This window comes from Quercus robur, chromosome 9 (assembly GCF_932294415.1).
Source record: "Quercus robur chromosome 9, dhQueRobu3.1, whole genome shotgun sequence".
Taxonomy (NCBI): Eukaryota; Viridiplantae; Streptophyta; class Magnoliopsida; order Fagales; family Fagaceae; genus Quercus; species Quercus robur.
Genome location: NC_065542.1, coordinates 24,013,888 through 24,036,509, shown reverse-complemented (window position 1 = coordinate 24,036,509; position 22,622 = coordinate 24,013,888). Strand labels below are relative to the sequence as shown.

The 22,622-nt window shown below is 37.1% G+C and overlaps 2 protein-coding genes across 7 annotated transcripts; both read right to left on the bottom strand.

Moving 5' to 3' along the window:
• Positions 1-5,618: 5,618 nt before the first annotated feature.
• LOC126699935 (probable splicing factor 3A subunit 1) lies at positions 5,619-9,312 on the bottom strand. 6 transcript variants are annotated; one of them, XR_007646936.1, is made up of 5 exons: positions 9,148-9,312; positions 6,524-8,779; positions 6,127-6,423; positions 5,809-5,950; positions 5,619-5,717 (listed from the first exon to the last, which is right to left on the bottom strand). XR_007646936.1 is itself a non-coding variant. In XM_050397907.1 (4 exons), the coding sequence occupies exons 2-3, from the start codon at positions 8,672-8,674 to the stop codon at positions 6,154-6,156; spliced, it is 2,421 nt and encodes an 806-aa protein (XP_050253864.1). In that variant the 5' UTR covers positions 8,675-8,779; positions 9,148-9,312; the 3' UTR covers positions 5,619-5,950; positions 6,127-6,153. The 6 variants fall into 6 exon arrangements, 4 of the variants coding, with proteins under 4 accessions (XP_050253864.1, XP_050253862.1, XP_050253863.1 ...); XR_007646935.1 differs by having other exon boundaries at positions 5,619-5,710; XM_050397907.1 differs by having other exon boundaries at positions 5,619-5,950.
• A 2,238-nt stretch (positions 9,313-11,550) lies between these two features.
• LOC126699934 (uncharacterized) lies at positions 11,551-20,922 on the bottom strand. Its single transcript, XM_050397903.1, has 10 exons — positions 20,685-20,922; positions 18,674-18,729; positions 17,173-17,297; positions 16,992-17,086; positions 16,011-16,216; positions 14,651-15,121; positions 12,912-13,065; positions 12,736-12,799; positions 11,941-12,006; positions 11,551-11,854 (listed from the first exon to the last, which is right to left on the bottom strand). Exons 1-10 carry the CDS (start codon positions 20,787-20,789, stop codon positions 11,778-11,780), a joined length of 1,419 nt encoding a protein of 472 aa, XP_050253860.1. The 5' UTR covers positions 20,790-20,922; the 3' UTR covers positions 11,551-11,777.
• Positions 20,923-22,622: the final 1,700 nt, after the last annotated feature.

The window sequence follows — 22,622 nt, the reverse complement described above, 5'->3', positions numbered from 1 at the left end:
AAAACTTATAGTTTTTCTTTTGAGTACTTGGTTTCCCCATAGGTTTGGGTCCGAGGACTATGCAAGACCTTGGTTCTGTCCAAAACTTATAGTTTTTCTTTTGAGTACTTGGTTTCCCCATAGGTTTGGGTCCGAGGACCATGCAAGACCTTGGTTCTGTCCAAAACTTATGGTTTTTCTTTTGAGTACTTGGTTTCCCCATAGGTTTGGGTCCGAGGACCATGCAAGACCTTGGTTCTGTCCAAAACTTATAGTTTTTCTTTTAAGTACTTGGTTTCCCCATAGGTTTGCGTCCGAGGATCATGCAAGACCTTGGTTCTGTCCAAAACTTATGGTTTTTCTTTTGAGTACTTGGTTTCCCCATAGGTTTGAGTCCGAGGACCATGCAAGACCTTGGTTCTGTCCAAAACTTATAGTTTTTCTTTTGAGTACTTGGTTTCCCCATAGGTTTGGGTCCGAGGACCATGCAAGACCTTGGTTCTGTCCAAAACTTATAGTTTTTCTTTTGAGTACTTGGTTTCCCCATAGGTTTGGGTCCGAGGACCATGCAAGACCTTGGTTCTGTCCAAAACTTTGAGTTCAGTTTCTCCCTTTCCTCAGGTATTTCGCGAGGTGCCGAGCAGGAGGTTGTCCTCGGCAACGGTTATTCCACGGCGTGGGCCATAGTCCCTGGGCCCCCATGCAGAACGGGCCTGGGCCGCGAATTCACTAGGCCCACGAATTAAGAGGTATTTCTGTAGTCTTTGGTCACGCGGTACTCTTTGGCGTCCCAGTGTTCGAGGTGCGCCTTTACGAGGCTCCTTTAGTCTCAGGGTTGCAGATGACGTTGGAAATTGAGCCAGAGCCATTTTGTCTGTAGCGTTCCTTGGGACGCTGCGTGAATTAAATGCCACCACCTTATCTTTTTAAATAAATAGGAGAGAGTTGCTTTATCTACACACAAATCCTTCAGCTTTCTCCCACATCATAACTTCCATATCCGGTGCTATCCCCCTCTAAAATAACATGTTTAAAGCAAGGGTTAGGGAGAAGGAACTCTCTCCGCCGCAGAGGCGCCGTGTCATCCTGAGACTCAGATTAGTGAGGTACGGGCAAAGGAAGCATAAGTTCAAGAGAATATTCCGTTTCGACAGAGGGGGGAAGGTGTTTCTTCCTCTTTTAGTCAAAATCCGAAGCAGGTTCTGTTCATGCTAGAATTTTGGTGTGTCAGAAGAAAGATTCTCCGCCATCATCGCCTCTGCCTTGTCGCAGGCAAATTTTTGGTGAAGGCTCCTCAACCTCCGGCTCCCCGCACCTTTCCTTCAGCGGTGTGAGGCTCAAGTTGGGTTTCATGCACCTTTTCTTCAGCTACGCTAGCCTAAAGTTGGGCTTTCTCTGCACCTTTTCTTCGATGGTGCAGGCCCCAAGCTGGGTTCTTTTACTGCCTGAGTTATGGGCATGTAAAAGCGTTGAGGAAGAACAAGGTCTTGAAGCAGTAGCCAACCTATCCTCTGTGCCATCTCCTCGGCTTTGGCTTATTCTCTTGTATCTTTCTTTTTAATTATGTGGTGAGCTTCAGAAGCCAACCTCTCGTCTGTACTGCCTCCTCGGCTTTGTCTTATTCTCTTGTATCTTTCTTTTTGATTATGTGGTGAGCTTTGACATAAGTTGATTCCAACCTTTCATTGTACGTTGTACTATTTCTTTGTTTTAGTAAAAAGGGAAATTTATTTACGTGTTTTGAATACTATTCTTTTTGCAACACTACTTTGTGAATGGGTGTGCTCCATGCGTGTGTTTATTCAATGATGCTTAGAGCAGGAAACCTTGAAACATAATCCAACTAATTCTGATTTATCGACACTACCATGCATAATAACGATAATTCAAAGTAAATTAGACTTAGGAAACTAACCGAGATAGCAGCCGAATATTTCGTAACAAGTGCGAGGAGATCGTCCGGGAACGTTAAATTCTAAGTACTTCACCCGAAGGGGTAATCGAGCAACAAGGAACTCTGATTGTGTTTATGGTAACATATTGCCCTATTTAGCATCAATCCCTTGGGTACTGAAGATCCGAGGGCAGACTTGAGAATCCATACAGTTCAGGGGCTAACGCAATTGTTAACGGAGAGTTCTCCTCAGATCGAGTCTAAGGTCCATATAATGTAGTTCTTCTTTTTAAGTAGTTGGTTTCCCCATAGGCTTGAGTCCGAGGACCGCACATTGCCTTGGTTCTGTCCAAAACTTTTTGAGTACTTGGTTTCCCCATAGGCTTGAGTCCGAGGACCATGCAAGGCCTTGGTTCTGTCCAAAACTTTTTGAGTACTTGGTTTCCCCATAGGCTTGAGTCCGAGGACCATGCAAGGCCTTGGTTCTGTCCAAAACTTATTGAGTACTTGGTTTCCCCATAGGCTTGAGTCCGAGGACCATGCAAGGCCTTGGTTCTGTCCAAAACTTTTTGAGTACTTATTTGCTTTTCGCAGGTCAGCCCCTTGACCATGGCAGGGAGAACTGACTTGAGGTCGGAAGCCCCTAGAGCTGCCCGTGCCGTTGGCGCTACAGGACGTAAGCCTTGGCACCATTTTATGTCGGAACAACAACTGCATGTCGCCGGAGATGGGGGGAAAACCTGCGAATCTCCGCTTGCTAGAGAGTTGACTCGAACGCCACCTGTGCCAGCGCGCAAGCCTTCCCACAGACGGCGCTAATTGTAGGGACACGATTTCTTTAACGGCCCAATAATGATGTTGGGCTCATATATGAAAGATCCCTCACAATATGATTTGTAGAGAGTGGGCTTGAAAGGCTTGCCTTTGATCACAGGGCGATGGTCCGGTCTTGTTTTTAGAGGAATTCATGTAGAAAATAAGAGTTGGATTTGAACATTTAAGCCCTATAGCATTACATCCTGAGGGGTTGGACTCCTCGGACTTAGTCTGAGGATCATTAAGGTCTTCCTCCGGTTATCCGGCAGTGATTTTTTGTGGTATGCATACTTCTTTAAGTGGTTTACACCCATGGAGTCTTTCTCCTCGAGGTAGGATGGGAGTCCTTGGTTTTTTGTCCATTGTTCCCCCCCCCCCCATCCAGATTACTTACTTTCTCTTTTATACTAGCCTACGTTTGCTATCCTTCGTCCACGTGTAGGGTCAACTTTTACGAGACTGATATTTGTCCCGTTAGTCTAATCCCAGAATTGTTGGGGATGGTTGATAAAGCCGAAGAATCCGGCTCTGCTGGATGTAGAGTCTTATCTGGGAAGGGTAATGAGGGCAGCTGTCCCGAGATATTTTAGATCTCCTTTCCAGTCTGGTCCTATACCGTTTTTGCCCTTCTTCTTCGGTGGAATTTTGGGTCTGCCGAGGACTGAACTGTCCTCGGCAACATCCCCGGGCCATTTGGGCTTTATGTTATTGAGCTTGGGCCTTTGGACTTCCCATGAGCAAATGGACCTGACCCATAAATTATTGGGCCCCACAAGTATGATTATAAAATTCTATTAAATGAAAGTTGGGTTTTTTATAAATGAAAGTTGGGTTTTTTATAATTTGTGCTTATACTGGTCAATGTAAGTGATTAAGTGTTATATACACTAAGATGTGATTTTGTCATAGGGCACACTATAAATAACTAAAATTCCCACAAATTATACATACATGTGTGTTAATTCAAACCACAAATTTTTTCAAGATGATGTGATTAACGAAAAATTCTTGAACAAAAAAAAAAAAAGAAAACACTTGAGCCAGTTAGCTCCATGAAATTTTCTAAGAATAAACGTAAAGTTTTGGTGATTTTTATTGGCGCAACATAATCTAACCTAAAGTATAAACTAAGGAATTAAGAAAGTTTAATTTGAGAATTTAGATTTGATTGTCAAATTGCAATCCCATCAAGCTATTAATTTAGATTTTATCTTATAGTTGTTAGTACAATTTGAATGATTACTTATTACTATATTAATATTAAATTTCGACAATGGATTTGATGATTCATCAATTGAATTGACAATGCTAGAACTTGGCATTATTTTGGCTGAGCTTGAATATGATTATCTTCAATTTGATTAGAGAATCGTTTGTTTAAAATTAAAGGGAAAATATTGTACTTTAAGGCTAATGTTATGTTTAGAACTATGGAAAACGTTCTCAATTTTATCTTATTTTGAGCATATCAAAATCATAATCATTGATAAAATCACCAAGAAAATTTCAATTTATTTAGGACATTAAGCAAGCAATTATGTGATTTTATTTAGGGATGAAATTGTCGGTTCTACATGATTTTAGGCTTTTTCTTCTTGGCAATGAAGCTCACCAATTTGGTTTAAAGTCTGATTTTATATCACAGTTTCATCTTTAAAAAGTGAGTTAAAGTAATGATTTATAGAAGTGTCATATTTTCCTTGGGCACGTGTTTGATTCAAAAGTTCTTGTATTAAAACAACAAAATTTCATAAAATTTGCACAATATGCTGATATGTAAATCCACCATAGGTCATTAAAATAAAATAAAATTATATTTAGACCTACCACAACTCAAAATACTATTATAAAAATGTTGTGAAATTTTGTAATTACCCTAAACTTTTGATTGATTCAATGAGTTATAGTTATGCTGTTCTCTTCTACCTACACAGATGATACCAAGTGTAAAGTTGGTTTAATGAAGTATACACCATTTAGCGCGAAACAATATTTGTTATTGTGAATCAATCTAGGGACACTGGGACACAACTTTCATATCACAACTCTAAAATGAACGTTTCTAAAAAAAAAACTCTAAAATGAACAACTATGAGTTGAGGAGAAAAAGCTTGACAATGAAATAGTAAACATGAAAGGTTTTTATTTTTTTATTTTTAAACAAGTGGAGAAGGGGATTTAAACTTCTAATTCTTCTCATAAAGGAGAGCAAGCAACACCATTATTGAGCTAAAAGGCTCTTGGCCAAGAACTTATAGCTCTCGTACTTGGAGAGACTAATACCTAGAATCGTCAAGAGTCAATTGATATACTTGTTAAAACTATTCCAAAAAAATAACACTTTTAGGTCTGAACCCAACAAGGTACAGACTCATATCACGATGAAAGTCATGTGTAGAATAAGCTGGGAAGGAGTTATGGACTAAAGAGAGGTAAAAATGATCCTTCCCAAACCAGTTTACTATCCAACTAATCTTTTGAGCAAAATATATATAGCAAGGCCACAGTCTTGCTCTAAAATAATCCAGAAGAGTATACATAAATGTAAGTTCAGGTCTATTCAGAGATGTGGGAGGAAGATTCATCTGCTGCTCCTCTATCAAAAAAAATGCAATCAAACTTGATCCACGCTGAAACAAAACCACAGGCATAAACAGCTTCTATCAGAGCTGTGATAAGGACAAGGCCTGCCACATTAAAAGCAAAACATGGACAAACTACATACTACCTGTTTAAGAAACATGCTGGATGGCACAGACCTTTCAAGAACCCTAACAAGTAGCCTTTTCTGTAGTAAGAAAAACAACAGTATCAGAAATCACCAACTCCCCCAGCCATTGCTTGCAATTTGCAATGCTGGCTGGTTTTGGGATAACATGGGAGCAAATTGAAACAAACTTGTAGGGAATGAGATCTGCAAGATTCGCACCATAAGATGCAGGGTTCTCAAGAGAAAAATAAATAGACCTTCTGTCCATCCACTCGTCAAGGCATATGAGTATGCTCTCAATAAAACAAAACCTAAATACTACCAAAAAGAACCATTCATCACTACATTGATCAAGAACAGAACAGAACTTTCAGTAACAAAATTGGAAATAAAAAAAACAAATCAAGACCAGGGAACCCAATTCCAGAGAAACAACTGCCATGCAAAAGGAGAAGATGATTAGTAATAAGTAGATGACTTGCTCAGCCTAAGCAAAAAGAACTTGTCAATTGCCCATTGCCCTTAAGCGACACTCGCCCAACATGCCAAATCTGTAGTAGATACCATACTTGCCATCAGGTTAAAAAAGAAATAATAAGATCATAAAGTCACCTAATAATACATGAACCAATACCATTTGCAACAATAAGATCAAGATATAGAGTAACAAAGTTCCACAATAATATATAGAATGCTTTCATGGTAACAAGAAAGTTCCAACAACCACCTTAAATGGCCTGGTCAAAGAAGCTATTCATCTTTTTCTACCACCACGCTCTCTTAAAGAAAGTGTAAGCGTTTCTCCTGCTCCAACATTATAATATGCCAGTGACATATTGTCCTTGAGAAAGCCAGGTTTTCCACTCAATTTCTGTTTATTGGCAGGAAGCTGGATCTCCCCTGCAATTTTCTCCTTAAGGCTGCCAACAGTTTCAGATAACGACTGCACTGTAATCTCCAGAAGCTGCCCTTTAAGATTTCCTTCATCAACATTGGGAGCAGAGACAGCAATACGGACAGGGCCCTGCAAAAATGAAAATCATTCTCAATCAGGGAATCTAGAAACCACTGGTATAGAAAATGTTATAGAAGTGAAAAGAGGCAAAGGGAAAGACTCCACATACCGGATGCTGTGCAAGAAACTGGTCTTCTGGAATAAGCAAAGAATCATCAAGCTTCTGCCTCTTTGGCTCTGGTTCTTCAGGAAGTGGTGGAGGAGCTTCCTCGGGTGGTGGTGGTGGAGGCATTCCTTGAGGCAAAGGCGGTGGAGGCATCATAGACATGTTAGGTTGGGTTACAGGAAGAGGGGCATAAGGTCGGGGAACTTGCATCGGTGTAAACTGAGAACCTGGTGGATGTGGTACAGGAATACTAGGGGCATTCATAGACATTGATAGTGGCATTGGGGGTGGTCGATTCACCATAAGAGATTGCTGTCCAGAAGTCATTGTCATTGGGGGTGGAGGTGGTCGAACTGAAGGAATCATTTGCATAACTGGTGGCCTGGGCATGGGTACAGGGAGCCCACCACTAGGTGCAGCAGAATACTGTACTGTGTTAACACGAAGAAGATTCATGGCTAGTGCAGGTGGTGGAGGAAGTGGACGAATGGATGGCACACCAGGTCTAGGAGGAGGAGCCGCAGGACCAGGAAGGTTTCTTCCATCATTATTAGAACCATCATTTTGATCCTCTCCGATATTCTGTGACATGGCCTGGTTAGCAGTGCGTCCAATGCTTCCAGTGTGACCATCCCATATGACTTGCTTTGGTTGCTCATCTTTCTTCTTCTCAATCTCAGCCTTGACAGCATTAGAGACTTCTTCCTCTGTGGTACCAAATATATCTGGACGTGTTCGTGCAAGTCCCACAATGTTCCTAGATATCTCGTCATCCTGAGCAAGTGTGGTCTCCCTAATCTTAGCAAACATCCTTTCTTTTTGTTCTTTGTACTTGGGATCGATGAGGGAAATCCTCATGTGTTCAGACATCTCATTATTAGGGATTAGCTCACCAGTAATTGGAGAAACAACAAATTTTGTTGGGTCTCTTTCTGCAGGTATCCTGTCCTCTGGTCTCTTCCAGTTCTTTACAATTCTCATTGGTGGTTCTGGTTCTTCTCTTACCTTCATCTCATTTTGCTTTCCATCATCATTCTCTTCAAGACTAGTTGCCCTCATGCCCTCTTCAACAAGCTGCACTTCTTCCTCATCCATTTCCATTTCCACCTCCTTTCCTGGCTCAACAATATCAGTATCTTCTTCCATAGCTGACACCTTACTTCTCCTTATAACCTCCTCAATGGTCATTGGAGGGGGTAAGTCCTCATCCTCATCATCCACAAAGTCTATCGATTCAACCACAACAAAATCATGCCAATCAATCATAGCCATCTCTATCCTTTCCTGCTCCTTTTCATCCTCAGCTTTCTGCCTTGCCTGCTCTTGTGAACGCTCCCACTCAAGCCGATTCACACATCGTTCAAGCACAGTTGTCATGTCAGCAACACTCTTCTTTAGCTTATCCGTCAAACCCTTTGGAGGCATCAAAACTTTCGAATACGCATCCGCAAGTGAAGTGAAAAACATGAACATACTGTGAGTTGGTTTCAAAAAATGAAACTGGGGGTTATTAATTTCCCTACTAGTCAACCCCGTCAAGAACGACTTCCCATTCCGAGCCACAAACTGCGCTGTGAGCTTAATTATATCCAATTCCTCCCCAGTAATCCCTTCAGGAAGCCGAACAGTATACTGCTCAGCTTCTGGGGGGTCAAGAACTTTACGAACAGGTTTAAACAAAGCAGACAGATCAGCCTTTGCCGCCTCAATAGCATCGGTATTAGTAGGAGGAGCAGATGGTGCTGATGACTCAGTAGCCACAGGCAGAGCAGAATCACCAGGCTGCTGTGCCGGAGACAGATTCTGAGCACGAAATTCCGATAAACGATGTTGATAATAAGCATGGTAAGGATCAGAAGAATTCAAAAAATTGAACTTGACATTGCCAGCATTGTTAGCAATAATCCTCTTTTCAAACTCAGGACCATTCTTGGCAACAAACTGGGACGTTTTGTCAACAATGGTTCTGATATCCGGAGGAGGATGAATTATACCAATAGTTCTCGTGTGTGACGCCACCGACACGGGCATGGGAGCTGACTCGTTTGATGATGGTTTTTCATCATCATCAGTCAACTGAGCTGGCGGCAAGGGCCCAAGATTTCCATCAGAGGGTGGAGCAGGAAGGGGCAAAATTGGCAAAGCACCTAACATTTTCTACTATTCAAAACAAACAAACAAAACCCTTCGACAAATCCAAGTAACACAACAACCTTGTTCAACGAACATTCATTCCAACCAACCACAACTTATTGCTACCTGCGAATCATAAGAGAAACAACAACAAAAAAAAACACTTTCAAAGCTTCTCTATGAAAACCCAAGTTGTCAAAAAACACTAATAAAACAATAAATAAAAAAAATCCCTATTTCATGAACTGATTTGCAGTGTTTTTTTTTTTTTTTTTTTTTGGGGGCTTGTTTAATACCTATTTTTCAGTTATATGGTATGGAAATAAAGAAACAGAGATTTTAAAGGGAAAAAATGGTAAAGAAAGATAGTAGGTAGGTTAAGTGAGAGGAAAACCTAATCGAAAGAGAAAAATAAAAGTAAATAAAGATTGAAATCTCACAGATCTTAGAGAAGAAAGGAGAAATCTAGAGAGAGAGAGAGAGAGAGAACATACCAGAGAGAGTCGGTGGAAGTGGTTTTCTGGGGAAGGCGGCGTGGGGCCTTTCTGGGTGTCGCGAGCAGGAGAGGGCGTTTGTGCGTGGGAGTTGGAAGAGAGGAGGAAATACAATTTTAGATTTTCACTCATGTTATGGTTTTTTATTTTTTGGGGAAGTAAAATATTATTGTTTTTTTTTTTCTTTTTAAAATTAGGGATTTCCCAATGTACAAAATCTAAGAAATTGTATCAATTTTTCCACCATTTTTTTTTTTTTTTTTTTCACTTTCTTAGAATGTAAAGCAAAGTGGTGATGGAGCAATCATACCTTGGGCCTTGGGGCCACGGTTTCCCCCAAAAATTAAATTATTTTTTTATATTTTTTTTATAGCACAAAATGCCTTGGTATGGCTCTTATTTTTTTTTATTACACTACTTAATTATATTTTGTTAAAATTCGTATTTTGATAGTCAAACAGTAAATTACATGTCTTTTATGTTTTTGATATGTATACAAATTTTTATTTTGTTCACATGTTATTTTTTCTTTGATCATAAACTCATCCTCTGTATATAATTTTTAATTTTAAAAATCATAAAATTTAAAATTTAATAGATGATATGATTTTTTTTTCATTTTTATATATTGCTTTAATCTAACAATGGAATTGTAAAAAATACATCCAATAGAAAGATAAGTTGTATATTATTATTATCCAATAAATATGAAGTGTGGATTATGGCCATGGAGGATTCCTATTCTTTTTCGCTTCAAATATGTCATTTCTCTCTTTGAATTCAATTATTTTCTTCTTATTGCTTGTTTTCTTTCAATAATATTAATTTTTTTTTATCTTGCAATATTATTCATTAAAAAAAAATTATCTTGTTATACTTGTAAGTGTGAATATGGGACTTGGGTATAAGATTTGTTGGTGATTTAGACAATTGTGATAGATTGGTTATGCCTAAGGCTAAACATTGATCCCCTGAGTTAGGGTTTTTTTTTTGGGGGGGGGGGGGGGTGGGGTTGAATGGAACCGTGTGGATCGTCTTTTTGGCAATGTCGACATCAATCTCTATTGAGGTGGTTGTCAATTGCAGACAAAATCTCGCAAGCCAAACCCATAGATCTAAACACCAAAACCTACAACAAATCAACTCATATCAAGTCTTACCTTGTTGGCTCTTATATGGGTTAAGAAGAAGTAGATATGCTTTCATTCTACACGAGTCGTGAACACATTTGGTTGTAACACAACCATGGACCACCACACATGATGGTCTATTACAGTGACTCAACAAGAGAGAGAGGTGGAAAGGAACAAATTTGACTACAATAAATTTCAAATTTAGGGAAGGGAATAGAAAAACTAGCAAGGGCGCCAATGGACGTCTCAAAGCCACACTCACCTCTAACACCCCCCCCCCCCCCCAATTCATTATTGGAGCTATGTCGAGTGGTTCAAGCTATGCGACATTGGTTATTTATGCTGGTCTAGATTAAGGTATGAACGCCCCTAGTTATGTTAGTGTTCAAGGAGAAAATGGGCTTTTGCCCTTTTTTATTTTTTTAAAATCTAGCATTTTGCCAATTTTCCCAAATTAATTAGAGAAATGCCCTTGTTATAACTCAATTGTCCAAAAATCAAGTTTCAAAACGCCATTATAGGGTCCTTAAAACGTCACTATAGGTATGGGGCAATTAAACTAAAAAAAAAAAAACAATTTGCCAAGTTCATGGAGCTCGAGTTCCAAAACGCTGCTATAGGGTCTTAAAACGTCGCTATAGGGCTCCTTAAAACGCCACTATAGGGCTCTAGAATTTTTTTATTATTTTTTTATTATTTTATTATTTTTTTATTTTTTTATTTTCAGTTTGTTATAACTCGATTGTCCAAAAATCAAGTTTTAAACTGAAACTCGATTTTTAGAAAATCGAGTTTCAAAATAGGGGCATTTCCCTAATTAGTTTGGGAAAGGGAGCAAAATGCTAGATTTTTTTTTTTGAAAGGAGCATTTGCCCATTTTTGCCTAGTGTTTGACACCTCCACAAACCTTGTCATGGTTTCAATGTCATCAAATTGAGGCCAGATTATTATTATTATTTTGGGGGGGGGGGGGGGTTTGGGTTTTTGTTTCAACCGACCTTTTGATTTTATTTTCAAATTTGGATATATATATATATATATATATATATATATATATATAAAAGTGGTAGAGTATAGAGACTTGAATATGAAAATTGAAGTTAGGTTGTGTACCTGTGTTTGATTGCCAAGAAGAAAAGAAACAATGAATTAAGGGATAAATGTGTCCATAAAATATATAATCCGTTAATTCAATTTAGTCCAAATTGAAGGAAATGTAGTAAATCAAGTTTTTTGAATTAAATTATAACAAGATAATTCAAAAAAAAAAAGAGAGAGTTCGCATTGGAAATGAGTCGTGGAAGGAAAGTTTTTTACATTCTTCAGTCATTGAAAGTACGGTCAGGAGGGAAAGAAAGAGAATTTCTAAAACTATGTGAGAGGACAAAACTCATATACACGATCAGAGGTATAACTATATGAAAAGAGGATACATTGTTGTACTGTACTCAGTGTACTGACAAAAGCAAGAGATACACAAACAAAAGGGTTACTTTATCAGAATGAGAATTCCTCAGGTATTTCTTGATATTTGCCAGATAAAAAGCTCTTGTACTTGCCTTGAAGATCTCCACCTGATAAAGATATTATGAATTAATCCATCAAGTAAGAGTTCCCTCAACAATTTAAAGGGAGGGGAAGAGAAGCAACAAAGAGCTACCTTTCACTTCAAATGGGGGGATGCTCTTGGACAGAGTTGATTCCACTAACTTAACAAGATCCTTGCCTGAAAATTTAACAAATGACACCACATTAGAACAAGTACCTATGCTAAATAATCTAAATCAAGTAAAATGGATTACCAGAAAGTTGGTCCAATGGAAAACAAAAGAGAAGAAAAGGTAAGGACTTCAGCAAAGCAGGGTCTATATATTCATTTTATAGTAACAATGTCATAATGTTCTTTATGTATTAAAAGGGTAAGATAATCATGCTATGTTAAAAATAATAAAGATCTTGGGGCAGAAAGCATTAATTGATACAAACCTACAACTATCTAATCCCTTGAGGATGTCTAACAAGAAAGATGGGAATTTAGACTCTATAATATTTCTGAGGCACTGTACAAAATTACAGTATAACTACATGCCTGTCCTTGTATTCTTCTTTTGCCCCCTTGATAAATAATCTTTCCTTTTTGTTTTGGCATTTATAACTGTAAACGGAATGTATAAAGTAGCATCTCTTATTTCTTTCAACAGATGCAATATCCTTCCCTTCCCACAATAAAAGAATCTGTACTTTGCTTAGAAAGGTGGCAGATGAGAAAGACCCCCCCCCCCCAAAAAAAAAAAAAAAAAACCCTAAACCACGTAGAACCAGTAATCATATTAGGAGAGGAGAAGAAACAGAAAAAAAAAAGGGGGTGTTGTTTACAGAGCTGATCAGACAGTTACTTTCAAAAGGTTGGCTGCTATCAATGAAACAGTTGAACTAATGCCAGTTCTTTACTTACCATTTACACTCTTTTCCCCCTCGTTGACATTAATCAGGAAGGATGAGATTTGGTTCTCTTGCAACTGGAGAAAGATTTTAGAAGATAAATTAGACCAACTAAACATAACCAAATACAATTATATTAATTTAAGTTGGACAATATGCATGCATTTAATGAAAAAGTTCAATATTTGCCTTGGACAAAAGAGCCTTTGAAAGTTCTAACGGGTCACTTGATGAAGGACCATTGCTGTATGCAGGAGTGAACTTCCCGTCTTGATAGCCTGCTAGGAAGTGATAAGCTGCTTGGCCAGGAGAGAGCTTTGATACAGGAGGGATGATTCCGGAACTGCTTCAACAGAAAGGAGGTATTACACATGGGCCAATGTATGGTAGGAAAGAGGAGTAACATGAAAGAAAATTTGGATGAATTTCCAATAACTTAGTTCTGAATTTGTTGCAAGATATATGTATAAAAGAGTACAAGGCAAAGAAATTTTTTTTCCTAAAGAATGATAAGTTCACCATACAAGAATAACCATCAAAATGACCATAAGCTGCTTCCCAAACTCCTTTCTACCCCACTCCCCAAAACAATACACACCAAACAAAAGCCTTAAAAAAATTTAAATATTCCATTCCAAATGGACAAAGCTTAAATTTATTAATTCATCCTAGTCCTCAATTCACTCGAACCTTTGACAGACATAATCTCTACGCATGCATATTGCATTCTTCTTTCTCCAATCACCCATACTTTTCCTCTTTCCCCTTCTTCAGCATTATCAAATAAGGGTAATTCACCTCTAGGCTGCCCTCTGACCCAACAAAGAATGATTGGCCTTAGGATCAGAGGAGGACCAAGTAACTTCTTGAGCAAGAGTTCCACAATCCTTTATTTGGACTTAACAAACACAAGCTAGGCATTTTAACATCATTTCTTCTGAAGTGACATAGATCAATGATAAAAATTGGCTTTCTCATATACAGAATATCTAGACCTTTAAAAGGTGGGTTTTTCAATCATAATAGGTGTAGGGATTATGGGTTTAGGGTTCTATGATTTGGATTAATGGTAGGGAAGATGGGTTATTTGGCAGTATTAAAATTGTTCCAGGGAAGAGGATATTATGAAATAAAATGCTAGTAGCCTTTCTATATGGTTGTTCTATAGATCTGGGATTGAATCTCACATTCCATTTTAATAATAAAATGGAAGAGAGGAGACAACAATCACAGATATTGACGTTTCACCATAATTATCCAGGTAGTTATTGGGGCCTTCTCAAATTAAGTGATTAATTTTCAGTGCAAGTTCATGCTAGTTTTCAGCTTATATTGATTTCCTTAAAATGTTCCCTGGAAACCAAAATCTAAAGAGTGCATGTTAAAAACAACCATGCCATCCAATCAACAGTACATCTTCAACAAAACAGCAGGAAGAAAATAATTTGAAACAAATGCCATGTGTTTCCACATGCCTTCTCCTTAATGGGTAAAAGGTAGTGTTAGTGAATTAGCAGGAAAGCAGATTTTCAACTTAGGCCTCTAGTTCAACACCAATGATGCTTTACCACCTAGCTAGACACCACTGCTCAAGTGCAGCGTGTGTCATAGTATCATATTTGCTCTATTTACATAGAAAATGGTCCTTTGCCCTGGCCTGCTCAATTTGACCAACTAGCTTTCAATAGTGCTACTGCTATCAGGTTTACAAATTTTGATTTTCAGTTGAACACAACCATTATAATGGCTGGTCCACCCACATTCTACATAACTGGTCCACAACTTTTGCATCACAGCTATCGATCATGCACTACCTTGTTACATATGCACTGTACAAAAATCATTTGGACAGGAGCCATTAAGAATTTCATAGACCTATCCATATCATTAAGTAAAGGGACTAAAGAACCTTTACATGGTTTTGTTACCTATCAGAAGATCCAAGGATAACAGCAACTGGCAGTTTGAATAAATTCGAGCCACTAGATTTTCCACTTTGAAAAAATGGTGCAACACCTTGAGAAGAAAGAATTACACCAGCATCTGCAGACACCAAGGAATCTTTGCACCTCTGAGTGGTTTCTTCGGATGCAAACAAAAGAATCACTGAATCACCAAATACTAGAAGCCTGAAATTTGCCAACTGCAGATGTAAATAGGAATGCATAAATCTAGAATTATAATAATGTGTAAAGATTGGAGAACATTGCCTTGCAGATAGAGGAAGGCCTCCCCGTGCAGATATTACTGGTCCAGACAAGGCAGCTAGTGCTTCTTTAATTCCATTTGTATCTGAGAATGCTTTACCACATAAAACAAGTGATGATCGCTCAATATCAGCAGCTATAAATCCCCTAGTTCCTTGAGATCCCAGACCAATAATGTCCCCCACCCCTGCACTGCATGGTCAAACGCCAAAATTGGAATAACAAAAGTAGGTAGGTGTTTTTGATAAGTTAACAACAATTATTAGAAGAAAATTACTAATGCAGCTGAATGGTTAAAATCAATATTGGTGAGCTTTGGATTTACACAATGGGAAGCTATCATATCCCATGTATGTTGGGACCATGAATTTGTCAACAAGAAGAACAGTGGATGAAGCACAATTCTCGTGGCCTCCTACATCGCCAGTAGTGACACATGGAAAATGTTTTTTTTTTTTTTTTTTTGAAATTTTTAAAAAGGACGTTTACTAAAGGTTGAAACAAAGAAGAGTTGTAAGACTTGACAGTCAATAGATACTTGATGTAGTACAAGATATGAGTTTTCATTTTTATTTTAGCTTAATTTTTTAATTTTTATGTAATTTTCTTTATTTTTGGTTTAGGGCTATTACTCTTTGATTTTAGGTGTATTTAATGCTTTCCTAGTCAAATTAGAGTCATATTAAGGTAGCGTATCAATTAGGATCAATTTAGGAGTATTCTTACTTGGAAAATAAGTTTCTGTAGTCTTTAAATAGGCATGCAATATGTTTCTACCTAATTTACCAAACACATTTTATTTATATAAAAAAAAAAATAGGCACGCAATATGTAAAATGAAAATTCAATTTCAGACTTCAGAATATCAATAATATTTTCAATTACTAAGGAAGCACTTAAAATCAATAAGATTTAGATTCCCATTAACTCTGTTTCAAAAATCAGCCTAGGCATACCCAAGCATTCTCCTAGGCAAGATCATGCATTTTGCATTACAAAGCTTAAAGTATAGGGCTTATACTTCTAGGCATTTGAGACATTAGAGTTAGATAAAGCATGAAAAGAAAGTGGTAGTAAGTACCTTATAGAAGTAGCAACATAAACAGTCAAAGGACAAGAATCATGCGAAACTGCACGTGTTGGAGTCTTCCAAAGAACATTTGACAGTGATAATACAGCAGCAGAACTATCACTTATTACACGAACTTTTGCATCACATTTTGGTGATGAACCAATAGCCCCATCATGAACAAAAACATCTGAGATGGATGATATGTGACTTGTAACCTGCTAAAACCAAGTAATCTAAGGGAAATCAGATAAATATTGAGCACTATTCTGAGAAATCGCATGCATGATAAGGAGAATACACTTTTTCTGTACGCTATCATCCGAGACTAGTGTAAACCAGGAAGGTGCAAATGGTGCTAGACTGATTATATTTAAACAGGCAGTGCTATAAATATCTTTCTTCCATATAGAAGAACAATTCTTACAAAAAAACCATGGAGACTTCTATTGCCAAATCACCAGTACATTACAGGATAGAAGAGTACAAAAAAGAAAAATTCTGCAAGGTGATTTCACTTCTTGGTACTTTAGAAATAAAGTGATGATCCATTGATCATAAGGAAACGAACCCAAACTTATTGTTCAAATGAGATGCAAAATATCTGGAATTATTCAGAAATTATAAATGCAGTTATCACAAATTACCTATAACAAACTTGGAAAAATCAACTTTGGGCACCTCCTCCTCCTCAGAGAGAGAGAGAGAGAGAGAAGCAGTTTTGAGTGGGCATATTCCTTTGTGGATACCACTATAAATATTTAAAGAGCTGAAGTTGAAAATTCTCTAAGAATATTATTTTCAAGGTAGCAATTCCTTGCAAATTGAATAATATGCAACAAGAAAAAAATCACATTCTATCAAACTTATACAACTTGATATTCTTCAAAATTATGTCCATGTCATATAAATGGAAGTATAATCAACATAAACTTAATGATAGAGAGTGACACGAAAGAAAAGAGGATATCAATGTCAAAAGCTAAAACATGCCTGTTTCAAAAGTTTGCTAAATTCTGCCTTGGAAATTTCTGAAGATCCTCCAACAAAACTTCCTCTAACATAAACAGGAAGTCCTGACAAGGACTCTAACAAGAAAAATGGGGAATATCATAGCAGTCAATATAAAGGGATGAAATAAACAGTTTTAGAAATTAATATGTGAAAATATAACCTGCAATGGTTGCACCCCTTTTTTGTAGTTCGGAATAGTTCAAATTTTGAAAAGCTTTGTCCTTCACAATTATGCCTTTTCTAGCCAAAGCCCAGTTAAGACCATAAGAAAATCCAGGGCTCACCCTGCTTTTAAGAAGGCTTGAGGAACATATACAAAGAGTGCAAATCCCATAACCTACACAGTGTTTCTGACAGTGTTTACACACCATAGAGTTTGTTACCTAACAATTTAAGTTAACTACACAAGTGAAATCGCATAGCTAAAAGTCTAACACATCCATTAACCAAAAAGCCTATGACACTCCATGTCGACAAAGAAAGAGGAAACATAGTGAGAATGTTCTATTAAAAGTTAAAACCTCCTCAAGGTATTTCACTAATTCCATCCCGATGCAAATATCAATGTCACCCTAATCTGGTTGATATATGTTCACACGCCTTCACTTTCCTCTAAGTCACTACAGAGAGGAGTTCTGCAGCATTTCTGATTATTAATCATAATAAAATTATTGTCAATGAGATCTAGTTCAAATGCCGCCTCCTCCCCTTGTAAAATGTAAGATGGAGGGAAAGGTGGTGGGATCAAAACTCATTGGGTGCATGTGTAATTACCAATAAAAAATCTTAATAAAATTTTCTTCCATACATGTTGATCTCAATTTATGTTTGTGCTTTCAAATTTTTGTGCATCTTTTACTGATATGGTAACCAATTTTCTCAGAGGTCCTTCTAAAGACCAAAATGAGTAATTGCAAATTCCCTTATATACCCAAGAAGGGGATTTTGCTGCCAAACCTTACAAGTTACAATACTAACAGAACCTTTTTTGTGTGTGTGTGGATAATCCAACCAAACCAATCTAAATTCTAATGTTATCAAGAAAGATGGGATCCATGACATTAACAACAGATTAGAAATTGTGTCAAGCCTCAAAATATTCAACAATATTCGAAAAAAATTGATCTTATATGGTAAAATGCTATCTTATTCAGGTTGATGCTTGCAGAGCTCATCAGAATGGATAAGATGAGGATTCAATGTCTATTATAAAAGCAATTACATTAGACTAGGTTTGTATATCAATCAGGAGTTCCAGACAGACGATAGTCATAGATGGTCTATCAGCCAAATGAATGATGCAGTAAAGGAGCAATCATATTAGGTAGGATTCACTGACAGTTATAAAATAAATTATATCAGGTAAGCTCTCTCTGTCAAGCAGGAATTTCAGGCAAATGTTACAAGACATTGATGGTCTATCAGCTAAACCCTCTCCACACTTCACCCTCTAAGTTATCATGTGTCACAGCTAATGATCCCAACACAAAGTATTATATAAGTACACTAACAATGGTTTACAAACAAAGGTGCACACACAAGGTAGTACAAACACACATGGCATACCACATGGGCACTTGTCTTTTGCAAAAAATACAAACTCAAGGCTAATTTCAGCAGAGTATTGATTATAATCCTAAGGTCATCAGGCTAAGGATCACCTTGGAAACACAACTGTTTCAGCTTTCTCCTCAGCAAGTGGGGTAGAAACTGCATTCTGCAAAACCCCAATAGTAAATAGATTGTCAGATGATGTCTAGTACTAGTTCTATTTATGTTTGGTTGACAAAAAATAAAAGAAAAGCGGGATAAAATATCAAGAACATCAGTCAAACATGTGCGATGCAACAGTTAAGTGCCTCTCAGTATTGCCATTTTATTACATCTAATCTTCAAGACATCATATCAAACATTTTTCTGAAACCTTAACTGTCTCCAATCCCACAGCATATATAAACTTGTCCACTTTCAAAAAATCCACTGCACGAGACTCTTTAATCTCCTTATGGGGTCTTATGTCCATTACTGATCATATTGTATTGTAAATAACTGTAGCTTCACAATTTCCTTCTCTATGCTAATATTTTCTGAAAGTTCAAATATGTGTATAAACACCCTTGAACGTTTAGACCCCCCAATTTACAAATTAACCAATTCAAGCTTTATGTCAAACAACTAGTGTGCGGAAAATGAACATAAGCTATAAACAGAATTGGAAAACAATCTAAGCCAATTATAAATCACATCCACAGCAGAAAATAGAAGGCAAAGATAAAGGGAAGAGAGATGCAAACACAAGGACAACACACGATGTGTTATCGAAGAGGAAACCGAAGCTCTCGGCGTAAAACCTCTCCGCCGCCCTCCAAGCGGTCAATAATCCACTAGAAAATATAGTTGGGATACATGAACAGCAATAGACCCTCCAAGCCTAATCTACCCAATGTACCTAAGCCCTCCAACCTTCTTGTTCCAACGAGGTTGCGCCGAACCTTTTTCTTTTCTAGCTTACCGGATTCCGCTACTAAACCATAGCATTCGCCATCCTTGGCATCTTCCAATGCTTCCCAAAACTCCAAGAACACTCAACACTCTAAATGGGTGTGGGTAGTGTTTGGATAGAAATCTCCTCTCAATAGGTATGACAATGAGAGAGGGAATGAGAAGAGACTACAAAGATTTCTCTTTAAGAATGAGTAACTCTCTCTAATTGGGTGCGTGTTTTGAAAAAACCTCTCTTAGGGTTTTTCTTTCTGAATGGCTACCCTTATTTTGTGGGAATGAGGGGTATTTATACTGGTATAAGAATGGAATGCAAAGAGTCAATTTTTCCAAAACAGGGCTGGCTGGCGACTTGACCTCGCGACTTGACTGAGTCGCGAGTTCAAGCCGCGAGCTAACTTAATGGCCAGTCTGGATTTTTGTCCTGTAGTGCTCCAGGTGGCATGACTGTTCAGCTCCCCTGCATGCTCTGCGCGTGTGCAACTTTTGGCGGCTTGCAAGCCGCGAGCCTCCCGCGAGATCAAGCCACGAGTCCCTGCTTCACTGCATAGTCTTGAGCATTTCTTCACACTCTCTCACACACTACCCTTACATGATTCCCACCTAAATACAGGGTTTCTAAGTGTTGTATTACAAGCAAATTTGTCACGGAATAAAACCAACACAGGGTTGATTAAATTCAACCTTACATTTTCATAAAGAAACCATTTTTATTTCACTCAATTGCAAACCCATTCACATTAATCTAACTAAACAACACAAGACCCTAAACTTACATTTCCAAAATCTCACTCACTCGCATCAATCCAACTAAACAAATACGTATTTATACAGCTCAGTCCAGCAGACCCATATCCCAAAAACCAGAAAAAAAAAAAAATAAAAAAAAAAATAAAAATAAAAATAAAAAACAGAATCAATAAAAGAATCATCTAACATGTATAAAATTTCAGCTTCCAACATGAACAAATTTCAGCTTCCAACATGAAATCTTGCACTAATATCGAAACAAAAAACCAACATTTATCAACAACAAAAAAAACGACGTTTCCAGAGTCAAATGAAATGGAACAAAATTCATATAACACACAGGTGTACATATATATATATATATAAAATAAAAGACTAAAAGAGAGAGAGAGAGAGAGAGAGAGAGAAAGGGGGGCTGACGCATCGGGAGGAGGGCAAGAAAGGGTTGGATGTTGAGGAGGAGGAGGAGCGAGCGAGTGAGGTTGAGCTACGGAGGAATCGTTTAAGAACTAGATTCCTCATCATCCTTCACTTAACTCAGTCTTTTATAGCTTACGATATATCAGTGATGCGAACGAAGCAAATGAGTATCACGTCACAACCACTGCATGAACCAAAGAAATATGACACAAAAGGAGAATGCTTACAAACTTTTTTACAAACTTCCTAGGATCACGTGAAGTTATACCATTTTGGTTCCAATTCGCCACTTCCATTGCTGGCGGAGTCTGAAATTTATATTTGGGGTCAAATATAAAATTAGACAATTAATTATTTTTATGTATATATTAATTATATCAATACTAACAGTAACGTACGTACAATCTAATAATCAAAATCCAAAAGTGTATTATTTCTGAATTACCATCTTCTAAACTTGTCCATTAACCTAAAATTTTCAAATTAAATTATCACCCATTAAATATAATGACTAAAATTTAAAAAAATACTATAATAATTTAAAGATTTTTAAATAAAAGACAAACAATCATTCAAATTTCAATATATAAAAAAAATAGCTATAACTACAACCAAATACATGTTATATTATTTTATATATAAATTAAATGATAAAAATAATATATTTTAATCATATACATTTATGATGTTATGATATATTGATTATTTTAATATTTTAAGAACAAATAAAAATATGAGAAAGTGAGAGTAGTCTACACAGCTACACACCTGCTTTTGCAGGAAGTATTTTAACCACACATGGTTATGCAGTGGAGGAAAATAATTTAAGTGCTACATCCACAATATTTTTATAACAATTTCACAATAAATCCTAAGTGGTAAGTTGTTATTAATTCTAATTTTAATCCACAACTTAAATAACTTTTTTGCGCACACGTAACAACCAATAATAACTTGCCACTTAAAATTTATTGTAAAAATATTCTGAATATAGTATTTCTTTATTAAAATAACTCTACTATATATATACTAATTTTTTCAAATATTTTGGGGGGGTCAAGGCCCCCTTGAGTCCCAATGTGGCTCCGCCACTGACTTCTATCACTCACAAGTTATACCTCGTCACACATTGAGTTCTGAATAAAATTGTGCAATTTTATGTTGTCCTAACATTACTTGGGTAGTGAGTGGTCAATGCTAAAGTAAAAAATGTTGCCCTTCAATAATGGTTGACACAAATATATGGTGTTTTTTATATAGTAATAATTAAATATTTTCCGAGTATGGTGACATGATACTTATTTTTCTCATAATTAAGATGAATTTCATTAATTAAATTCATAATAAGATTGATCATAGATGTGAGAGAAATAAGCATTGCCGAAATTACCTTATAATTTTTCTAGTTTTTACTTTACTAGGTTTTATGTTAAATGTGTGAAAATTACTTAAAAGCTAGTAATTTACTTTAAAAAAAACTAGTTCTATTCAAAATTTTCTTAGAAAAAAAAAAGTTTGAGAAATAAAGCAAAGGACAAGACAATATGCCTGATACCAAGGACACGTAGGGAGAGTGAGCAACAGAATAGGGTTGAAGTTGACAAAATGGACGGTGCAAATGGGGTCGGATCATTCATCAATGTTGAGGGTATCATTGCATATGGGCTAGGTCTTGGATTTTCTGGAAAACGTTTTACAGCAACTAAACACAGCCTAATAGATGCAGTAGGAATCATGGGCCTCTCGTCCAATCCTCTCTTTACACAGGTAGTAGGGGCAAAATGGCCCATTACTATTAATTTTTGAAATATTTTGCTTAGAAACTGTTTCGAAACAATATAGGGATATACCACTTTTTGTGGTACTCGATCTTGGTGAGCTCGAGTACCCCATTTTTCTATATCACCGTGGCACCGGTTAGTGAGGTACACAGCTTTA